At 41.0% G+C, this 11,939-nt stretch overlaps 1 protein-coding gene across 4 annotated transcripts in view; it reads right to left on the minus strand.

Moving 5' to 3' along the window:
- mtss1lb (MTSS I-BAR domain containing 2b) overlaps positions 1-11,939 on the minus strand; it is a 55,336-nt gene extending 43,397 nt beyond the window's left edge. For 3 of the 4 annotated variants that reach the window (XM_028402489.1, XM_028402492.1, XM_028402490.1), the window contains exon 1: positions 3,911-4,488. In XM_028402489.1, coding sequence (XP_028258290.1) covers positions 3,911-3,997 — 87 coding nt within the window. In that variant the 5' untranslated portion in view covers positions 3,998-4,488. Of the gene's footprint in view, positions 1-3,910; positions 4,489-11,921 lie in introns of those variants that run through there. The other variant, XM_028402493.1, reaches the window with a different exon arrangement.

Here is an 11,939-nt window from a genome sequence, read left to right on the forward strand (position 1 = left end):
GGACAACTAAATAATGCCCTTAAAAAACACGCACATAAAAACACAACATGCACACAAAAGCAACTGGCTTCCTGGTGGAGGACCTTCTGAGGAAAAAAAGAGGAAGGGAGAAGTGGGAAGATGGAAAGAAAGAGGAAGAAAAAGTTCTATCTTAGCAGCCTAGGTTTAACATGCTGAGGTCGGCATACGGCAGCACTTAACACTAATCTGGCTCTTGCACTAGTAAGAGTTACTTAAAGGCAACTGCCAATATAAAATCTATTTGAATAATAGTTAAACATTATAACAAAGAAACTACAATTTTCAAGCCTATTGCCAGCACCAGTGCTACTACTTCATCTTCTAGTCAGTGTAGCATATTGTTGCATATTAAGTGCTTGTTGTATGTATTATATTTATATGTATTGTGTGTATTTTTAACAATAACACAACCGCTTTGCCACCTTTGCCGTAGACCACTTTCCAGAACACACCTCATTTCAATAAGCTGAGTGGATAAAATGATGAAAAATGTAAATATTATAATGTCCCCTCTGTGCCCCTAACAGCCATGGAGAGCCATCTTGAATCTCCCCCCTGGAAATCAGCAAAGAGTATCTCTCTATGTATGTAGCCAAAAGCGACAAACACTGTGTCCGTGTTTCTGCTTGTCTGAACAAGCTTTTCCTGTCTAAGCCCCCTTATGACATCATAGGAGGCCAAGTACCTCCCCCCCCAAGCTGGTGTTTTCAATATTAGTCATTGGCTCTGTAGACCACATACAATGAAAAATATTTGTAACAAGGCGAGTCATCAGCGATTATTACTTAGATTGTACTTAGAGCTATAGGGCTACTCATATATAACCTGATTTTAATTCATCCATTCTTATTTCTAGAGGTTATGGATGAAATGACTTTAATCCAGAGTTGTATAGGAGACTCTAGAGAGGCAGCCAAATTGTATGGATCAGATTGGATTCATATGCTGGACTGGCTGAACAAGAACACCAAATGAGCCCCCTCTACTATTTGGTTGCACAACATATGCTTCAAATGCAGTCACCAAAGCTCTCAAACCAGCCTGTTTCTGAGAACCAACAAATAAAAAGACTATTAGTTCATTTGTTTCATCTGACAAATGGCTATAAACACTGATTAAAGACACATTGTTTCGCTGTTGAGGCAGAGGCAGTTTGCGGCCTGATGACTCAATCACTCTCATCGACTCATTCAAAGCCTCCTTGCGGCTTTGAGGAATTCATCCATTTTAGGATAGGGCAGCAGGGTTTTTTTTTAGCCCAATTTGTAGTGACCTATATATTTCAGAGTGAGCTAGATAACATAAACAGGAGAGCCATTAGAAAATATATGAATAATAGATGAAACAGAAGCAGAGAGGAGCCTTCATGGTGGTTTTCTTTGAACAATTATTAACCAGCTGAATTACAGTATGTTGTGTTCTGACATTGGTGTTTGACAAAAGAAGTAGGTTCTGATGTTTTTTGATGTGTTCCTTTATACCCTGCAGTCTGTCGCTGCAGTTTCCTAAGGGATGAAAATTTATGTAGCGCCATCACCTGAAAGTGGTGCTATTTGGCAGAATAGCGATTTCCCATTAGTACTGAAGCATTGAAACTGCTCTTATTTATGATCAGCATTGATGCATCCCATTATACCGCTCTCAGAGAAACTAAAGCTTACAAAGGCACAAATTAAACCATGAAACTGCTGCTCTCTTCCAATCATATGGCACAGCGATTTCTATCACATGACATACATGTAGGCTACCTTAAACACTATAGATTGAATTATATTTGTGGTATGAAGGTTGTAATGTGAGGGTGTTTTTGAGGCTTTGAGCAGACCTATCCCACAATGCCACAATGCTACATATTAACTGAGAAAAACAGAGACAGAGTTTGAATTAAGGTTGTTAAGAAAGGGGCCATCGACAACATTTGTACAATTTGTCTTAAAAATCTAAAACTGTGCAAAATCTAAAAAGAGAAGAAAGCGTATACTAAACAGACGTAATTTGGCCGTGGATTGGGACCTACAGTTGGGAACAGGCCATCAAGGTGCAGGAGCTGTCAAAACTTAATAGGAGGTTAATATTTTCAGTCACTAGAAAATGACCACTGCGTATAGATCTGCTGTCTGTGTGGCATATGGGACTTGTCGCTAGCTGAAAATGGCTTAGACAGATGAAAATGTTTTGCATTGTAGTAGATGTTTTTTTTTTTTTATGTTATGAAAGTGACCGTTATCTTTAACCTAAAATGAACACCTAACCTTAACCATGCAGAAGATGACCTCGAGTAATGAAAAGGAAGTTCTGTTTGCAGAAAATGGTGATAGTGAAAGGTAAAGCTTTGCCTTGTGAATGAATATATTTAATGCCATGAAAGCCTATGTTTTAATCAAATAATGATCTTTACCTAAAGCCCGTTTTTTTAATGCCTAACCTTAAACACGAGTAAAAATGAAACATAAACAACGCTTGTTATGGTTTACTAAAACTGTGCCAGGAAGGTCATGATCCATAGACTCCTTGGTAAAAATGCACTGCAGAGACAGGACCACCACCCACCCACCAACCGATTCAACCTCTTAACACAGACTTTTTGAGAACATATCCCACAATCAGATGACATCAGCCATACACTCAGATGTGCCACTCTGTCCATCCAGTGGTAAACCATGGACCTGAAAAAGATGTTACATTATCTACAGCCTGAACCACAGTCAGAACCAAAAAGCCTCAGCTTAATAACAACAACAATATATAACAGACATATTGATAAGTAATAGACCATTAAATCAACTGTGATTTTCTTTTTCTATTGCATGTCTCACAAACAATAGAAAGCCAATAATCTGTCCTAATAGCACAGTGAGACTGGCTGTGACCTCTAACATTTAGGGTCATACAAACAGTAACTAAATGTGGAAGACAAAAAACATCACATTCTGTGTATATAGGATAAGAGGGCATCCACGGATGTCTGACAGGCAGACATGTATCTTTGACGGACAACCTAAGCAGAATGCTCTTAGCATGGGTGGGTACCACTGAAGCCTGCTTCTTATAGTGCCATGCTGGAAGCATCATGCTGCAGACCCGCTGACTGACAGACAGACAGACAGAAAGACAGACAATCACACATGCATGAGGACAGACAGACAGACAGACAGACAGGACGGACAGAATGGGAAAGCAAAGAGGCAGAGGAGACGGCTGCACGGCTTCTCACGCCTTCATGTTTTCCTGCCTGATCAGCCTGACAGAAAATCAATGACGCTGCACTCTCATGGAGACGCACAGTAAGCTGAGCACTGGAAAAGGCGAGGCTGAATATGCATCGGTCATGTCTGCACCGTGTCTAATATATCTTGGATTGGAGGAGAAAAAAAATAAGAAGGGATTTATAGTGATCACAATGAAGTCAGGTTCACACGTGTAAGTGACTGAATGTGTCACACAGCATGAACAAAAATGAGGTTTGATCCTATGGCAGTGCGCTCCGTAAAGCTATGGAGATAAATGCTCATTCACACAGGGTTACCAGAATTTACCAGAAATTGCCACACTGCCACAAGGATTTTGTGAGTGTGCGATTTGTGTCCGAAAATGGATTCTTTGACGTTTACATGCGCAGCTAATATTCTTGTGTGGGTGCATCAGGAGGAGGGGTGCCGGTTTCGCACCAACAACCCAGCCAGAGGGCCGCTGCATCAATGTCAGTAAAAAAAAAAAAAAAAAAAAAAAAGGTGCCATCATTCATTTATCTATGGTGTTAGATACACCAGCTTGTCATCAGGACGGGTGTGGGCCGTTTCAAACGCGCACGGTTATGGGGGCCCACACACATGTGTCGAACCATATTTACTGGTGAATTTGTAAGGTGGACATAAGAACTCTCATTTACCTTCATATCGTTGACAATTGCCTGGAACAGACCCCCCAGGGCCCCGCATTCTTTCTCCACGGTGTCCATGTTTGCCAAATCCACCATTCTCCGGAATTTGCAGAAGCGCACACCAACTGCGCGCTACCAACACCCAGCAGGAGAAAAAAATGCAAAAAAAAAAAATGTATTCCCACAGAATCACGAGCGGACTCACCGGTTACACCTTAAAACACCGGGAGCCCGACAATAACGGAAGGATGCAGAAAGAACAGGGGGAGGAGGCGGCGGCGGCGGAGAGGATGAAAAAGGGAAAAGATGCCGATACAAACGGCTTGAGCTGCGACCTCTTCCAGCCGAAAGATGGGCTCTGAGAGAGGAAAGATGGTCTCTCTGTCTGTCTCTCTCTCTCTCTCTCACTCACTCTGGCTCTGACTCGGTCAGGCTGTGAGATGGTACCGCTCAGATGGTACCGGGGTGACCACGCTCATCTTGGCGCAGCCAGCGCTACGCGGACTCGGTGGGGACGCATGTGAGAGGAGAGCTGAGGAGAACCGGAGCGACGTTTCGACGTGTGTGTGTGTGTGCGCGCGCGTGTGTGTATGTGCAGTCTATGTCAGAGTCTGTGCGTTCTTGCATGCATGTGCTCGTCGTAGGTAACGGCAGGCTGTGATTGGTGCAGAGGCGGTGGGCTCAGCGGTGCGGGGAGTGCAGGCAGTAACACGAGCCATGCAACTGCAAGCGAGTTAAAAAAAGGAGGCTGGACAACCCTGTGCGGTCTGTCACATGGTCGAATGCAAGTATATGCATACGCACATGGATACATGGATACACACACCGAAGAAAAACACAAGGGAGGAAAAGGCAGCAGGGGGGGGACACATTAATAAGGCTCCAGGACACACTTGACATCATTTTTTTTTCATTATTTGCAAATTAACATAATTCGGTTTTTACTGTAATCTAAGGGATTATATATATTGACAGATTTGTAATATTGATATGACTATTTGGCCAAACACTTTGAACACAAACACTTTTTTTTAAATCCCAGTGCTTATTTTTACCCATTTTGTCAAATAATAATTATTATTTTAAAACATGATTTTTTTTTAATAAATTGAGCTATAAAACATTATATTTACCTCACTTATCCTTGGTAAATACTGTATGTTTTTAATGTCCACTATGTTAATATTACTGTATTGTGTCTTAATAACATGTGTCCTTAACATAAAGTCTTTAGCAGGAGAAGTCCCTGGCTGCAGCAATTGAGACAAAAAGAATAAAAGTCACATTTGCCACTACCTACAGAACACCATATGGACTTCTACATATCTATATCATTTGTCTGCAAAGGGGGAAAGGGGGAAACCTACATCTACTTTGACCAGGAATGGACCTCTGAAAGGACCACTGGACTGGTTGATGTTGTCCAACAGCTCACTGGATGCCACAAATGAGGACAGTGAGAGAAAGAGGCCACAACTAAAAACACTGAAAATGGACGCAGAGCAGCAAGGCAGGAAAGTAGACCTGTGGCTTTAACGTCTCACCTAATGAAGACCATGGAAAGGATGATCCTGAACCATGCACCTCCGAACCCCTGCTGAGCCCCAAGCTGGACCCCCTGCAGTTTGCGTACTGGCTCATCTACTTAAAGCACAGATCCCTGCTGCACCTTGAGGAGCCTGGAAGTGCTTTGAGAGTCATGTTTTTTTGACATCTCCAATGCTTTTAACACCATCCAACCATCACTGCTCAGGGGAAAGCTGCAAGGAGCGGGAGTTGACAGCCAGCTGCCCTCATAGACTTTTGACTATCTCACCAACAGTCCACAGTATGTGAGGCTCCAAGACTGCGTGCCTGATCAGGTAGTCTGCAGCACAGCGGCTCACCTTCTCTATTTACTCTCCACACATCGGATTTCCACTACGACTTAAACAGCTGCCACATCCAAAAGTTGTCTGATGATACAGCCACTGTTGGATGTGTATCTGAAAAGAATGACCTGGAATATAAGAAGGCGGTCAAGGACTTCGTTGACTGCTGTGAACTCAATCACCTTCACATCAAGACGAAGGAGATGGTGAATGACTTCCGAAAAAAGGCCTCTCAGACTCCACCAGCAAACATACAGGGAGGGTGGATGTGTAGGTAGGTGTTCACATCAACAATAAACTGGACTGGTCAGACAACACAGGTGTCCTGTACATGAAGGGCCAGTCGCCTCCTCCTCCTGAGGACACTGAGGTTCTTTGCAATAATACAACCAACAGTATAATACTCCCATTGGAGTTGTTATTTTATTTCATGATATTCATGATGTAGGATGCAAATAAATAATACATAAATAAAAATGTATATACACATATATATATCCATGTCCCCACATGTCTGACAGGTATGTTAGTGTACCTCCATTTAAATGCCCTCATGCTAACTCAAGCCACAATCATATCCCCTAACTAACTGACTGACAGAATAAGCACTGTCATTGTTAAACAGAAAGAAGAAATAAATTATTTTTTATGATAAATGTGCATGGAGTTATGGGGGGTAGTGTCTATCTTGCTATGGGGCTTCATAATGCTGAGAATGGCAGTAGTCATACATTTAGTCATAAGCCTCTTGGTAGTTATTTAATCTGTATAAAGGCTTAAGTTACTTGAAAATGTTTCCTCAGGCAGTTCAGTGAGTCCTTTCAGAGGGGGAGAAAGGGGGTTGTCATCTAATGTGGATCTTTTTGTGCGTCTTTGACATGAAAAAGCTCCTATAGTTAGGATAATGTTTGTTTTTCTTACTGCAGGCTAAGATAAAACTGGAAAATGAAAAATATACTTGCGTAGTGTGCATTGGTAAATTGAAGCGTAAGCTACTATGGAGCAGGCGTGTTACGTGATGCCTAAAGAAACCAGAATTGATAGTTATGAGGTCTAAGGTCACAGCGATGGATTCTTTGCGCCCTATCTGTGTCACTGTTACATGATAACCTTGTGGAAAAACATGGCTTCTGTATGTTTTTTTTTTACTGTGTCCAACAAGAAAAACCACAGAAGTCTACTAGAATAATAAATCCTAAATATTCCAGTTGGAATATGTGGTAAGAGCCCTGTGGTTGATATGAGCCTTTGACAGCAGGTGACAACAGAAGTGGCACATTGTCTTATGCATATGGATAAGCTAAGAACACACATGCACACACACACGCTCAGCTTTAAGCTGATGCCAAACATTCGGTGTCCTGAGAGAGACCTCCCATGTGTGCAGAAGAAGACACACCCATGCATCTCATGTATGTGTGTTTGTACACACTGTTATGTTTATGATGACCTTGACAGAAGGACAGGATGCCCATAGCGTTTTAATCTAACCATCCCTGTGTGTGTTTACATGCGTCCTTAAACCCACGCATGGTCTCATCTTTCCTGCGCACGCAGGAAAAAACTAAGGAGCAGGCGCTGCACACCCCTCCTTTGGTTCCTATTATTTCCCATGAGGTCTTTTCCTGAAAATGATCGGATCAGTGCAGAAAGAAAACACACTTCAAAGAGTGGTGAAAACAGTGCAGAGTGGTGTATTAACAGCTGTGTATGGTGACAGATTCCAGCCAGGTTAAATCGATTTGACAAGGTTTTACTGCATTCCTGACTGCAGAGCTAATTTCTATTTAAAAATCCCTCACACAGGCCAGAAGGTCCTCTTTTCAGTTGGTGTATGGGCTCTGCTTGGTATTGCATAAATATCCACAGCATGATTTAATGTTCAAACAATGTCCAGATGCATTTTATACACCGTTTTGATGTCTATCTACAGGCTGTGAAATCACAAAACCTGGAATATCTTATCTTGGATAAAAGACAGAAAGAAATATAGTCTTAAAATATGTTTTCATGTGGCTGTGATCTGCTTTAGCTCAATGCACTCAATGACCATTCTATATAGTGTCCTACATTGAACTTCCCATATTGAGTCTCTTGGCAACACTGCATGACAGCCCAGAGCTCACCAATAAAATATTTGTTATTCGCAATCCGACCATCAACAAACACTTGAATTTTCACAAATGGATGCTTTATCCAGTACCCTTGACACCATATTATAATCTTTTTGTTTTTACTTCCTAGTTAGGTTTTAGGGCTTATACACTTAGGTTGGAAAAAAAGCATGATCACCGTTACCACGGTAACAATTAAGGCCCCCATCAATGGCCCCAAATATGATTTTCTTTGACAAAGCTAAACAGTCTTTACAAACAACACACTCCCTCAGAGAAATTCTTTGATTCATTTGGTTTTACAGGAGCCTACTGTAAACAGATTATAAAAAAGTATTCTCCTCCCTTAGATGTTTTCCCCCTCGATCTTGAGTACGATTTAAATTTAAAGCAATGTCAAGTTATTATTAAATGATGTAAAACAATAAACTGCATAAATATTAAGTCCATTTAAAATAATTGATATAATTCAACAGAGGTCGGTTCAGTTGGTGCCAGCAGTCTGACTGTTAGTGAAATGAGGATCAGCTGTGTGCGGTGATTGTCATATAAACACAGCTGTGTGGCTTAAAGGTCCAGTCACTGGTTAATCAGTATTCCTGGCTACAATTACACAATGAAGACAAGAAAACACTCCAAGCAATGGTGAGAAGATGTTATTGATAAGTCAGAGAGGGATATTAAAAAAATAGAGAACATCCCCTGAAGTTTAGTTAAATCCATCATAATGCAAATCTTAGTGCAAATCTGCCACCAGTAGGCTGTCACAAAAGCTTAAATGGAGAGACTTCATAAAACGACGCTTGCCTATGTTCTTTATCAGTCAAAGATTTATGGTAAAGTGGCACTATTGAGGAAATCTGGAGCAGAGTTGTCCAAAGACATGTGGTAGACCTTGAGGTCTACTGGAAATGGGTTCTCTGGTCTGATAAGACTGAACATTTCTTTATTGGGGAACAATAAAGTGTCTATATATCTACATAAACTGGAGCTTTTTGGTAATTATGGTATCACTCCACCCACTACAAAGCAAGGTGGTGGTAGTATCATGCTACAGAGATGCTTTTCTGCAGCAGGCCCTGTTGATGATCAAATAAATGCAACAAAATAAAGGAGATTCCTGGAAAGCAATCTGATTCAGACAAAAAACAAAGCTAAGAGAAGAACCATGTAGATTACAATGAAAGCTACCTGGAAATGGTTTAGTGACAACAAGAAACATGTCCTGAAGTTTGAGTCAAAGCCCAGATCGAAATCAATAGAGAATTTGTGGCTAGACTTAAACAGCCCTGTCTTTTATGCAACCTGACAGAGCATGAGCACTTCTGCAAAAAGGGGGTAACCATTTATGCAGGATCTGGCCCATTCAAAGAAAGCGTTTCATCATTCTTTAGTGTTTAATGTGCTTGAGATTTTAAAATTACAAGATTAGTCAGGGGATCTCAAAATGACTGAAAGAGCCAGATGATTCAGACTAAATCTAAGCTGAGGAAGCAGTTGTGTTTAAAATGTTACAAAAGATGGATGCGTTATAAAAGAGGCTGAGTCACAGAGAAAGCCTCGGCATATTCCTTTTGAAGTTGATGGTATTTGTGTCACTGTGTGTATTTTTATAAATCGCTGAGACTCATTGATTTTTGAAGTGAAGGATTTGGCTCTGTGTGGAGGTGGACAGAGCAGAATCTGCTCAGAGCTATCGTCCCTGGGCGAGGTCAGAGGTCAGCTGACCTAAAAAAAAGGGGGGGGGGTGACTCTGCATTTCTTTTGAGAGGAAGTAGGAGAAGTTGAGCAAAACTGATATTGCCAACTGAAAGCAGATGTGAGCCATCCACAACATAATCCCGTCTAGCAAAATGTGATGTCTGGTGATGAGTTCATCAGTTTTTAGAGGGTGGACTAACAGAAAGAAACTCAAAGGCTTTCACTTTTGTTTTAGAGCAAGAGGAACTAAAACCTGCAGTGATTTTTGCTGCTGTAGCAATAAATTGGTTTGACATATAGAAGGATTAAAAAGAACTTTGAACAAAAATCCCCCAAATTACAAATACATGCCTACACATTAGATTCTATTAGACATCAGATTCTATTACAGGCAAGACATGGTTTGGGTCTAAGTTACCATGGTAACAAATCCTGCATTTACAATGTCTCATTGAAGTCCAACAGATCAGACCTTGATCTACCCTCAACTTCATTGTGTGTATGTAAAGCTGACCAATCATCCACCAGTGATTTTACTCCGTTCTGTTGTATGGAAAGCCGAGCATGTTTTCCTGTACTAGTAAGACAGAACATCACTCTAGTTACTGTGTGAAGGTAATAAAATATGCATCCTAATTTTCTAAATCAGGATGCAGTAGGCCGACTTAAATCATAATTTCAAATATATTATTAAGATAAACACATATAACACCACACTATATGCTTTTTAAATGACTGAATTAAACCACAAGCCAAACATGAAACAATGACTTCGTCTGGAGCCATGAGCCTTAATGTAGATGTAGCTGACAGAGAAAGTTTAAGGAATGTTGACCGGCCGGAAGTGGAGGCAGCTTTCGATTCACTTCCGCTTCTGCTGTAGACCAATTCTGCCACAAGGCGGTAACCACGGTTGGGTTTTTCATAACCGCGCCAGGCTTTTCCCCAGATCCCGTGGGGCGGAGGACTATTTGACGCCCAGTTCTATGTTCGCGCAGACGCATGAGTTTTTTCACTCGTCCAACTCTCAGTGCGCTTAATGTGAACCTGACCAACCAATTACAGCCTCCCTGTTAGGAAGCTACGGCTGAAAACGAAAAGAAAACAGAACTGGTACCTAAAACGAACTCCACCTTTATGTTCGGTACTGTTTTTGCCGGCAGCAGCGGCGCGTCTTCTAAGCCTGTGTCTGTGTGTGCGCGCGACGTGTGTAGGGCCGCGTGTATACGAATGTATTATAATGCTACGAGCACGTACGCGCGCACCTCTCTGAACATTAGCAGCTCGTTATATTCACGTTCGCTGCTGTTGTGCCGTCAGCGGCTCTTCTACACCTGTGTGTGTGTGTGTGTGTGCACTGGGAGGGCCGTGTGTGTACATCAGATGCAGACAGAGGCAACAGCTAATGATGTCACCAAAACAATAACACAGGCATTTGATGAAGAGGCTCCATATGAGGACTCTAGTAAACGGTGGACAGCGGTGACAGCAGCAGCTCCGTTTTTCCATAGACATGATTCCCATTAAAGTTTGATCATTTGTTCTAAATCACATTGAACTTTAAGAGTTACTTAAGTCTCAATACTGTATTTATTGTTTAACCTTAGGAGGCACACTTCAGTCTGTTTAAATGACTGTTGAATAATACTTTACAGAATTACATTAGTCTTCTTTTTAACCTATTTGTAATAAAACTTTATTTTGTTCTGTAATTTTTATTTACATTTTCATGTTTATTGAAAACTAATACTGAGTGCACGTTATCAGAGTTTACTTTTAGATCTACCTGAAGTCATTTACACAGAAACATGCAAATTACTGTCAATGTAAAAACAAATCGTGATAAAATCGTGATCGTGATTTTATCATTAGATAAATCGTTTCGATTAGAAGAATCGTGATATAAAATTTTTGCTATATCGGCCACCCCTAGGTATAGCTAAATGTTATGGTCTAAAAAGTCATGCTTTTATAATTTTAAACACATTTCAGAAGGAAAAACACTCCATTCTGCTGCTGCCATTTTAAGTTACCTTGGTGACATGTGGGCAACAGATGCATGGACAGTGGTCATTTCCAAGACCTAGAAATATCGACCTTATGTTAACATTTCCCTGGAATGATGGGCTGTTAATTAAAGGAATGGTACTGTATAGATTTTTTTTTTAATGGATGTTCTACCTTTTTTCTCATTCAAAGATTCATAAGGCTACATACTATCACCCTTTGGTCATCGGTGCCATCTCTTCTATCACATATCTTGGAAATTGACCTTTTACAGGGTCAATTTTAAGGTTTAAAGTTAGTTGTAATACTCCAACTTTCCTTACCTACCTTCCTTCGTGTGGATTG

The sequence above is a fragment of the Parambassis ranga genome, chromosome 3 (assembly GCF_900634625.1).
Source record: "Parambassis ranga chromosome 3, fParRan2.1, whole genome shotgun sequence".
Lineage (NCBI taxonomy): Eukaryota > Metazoa > Chordata > Actinopteri > Ambassidae > Parambassis > Parambassis ranga.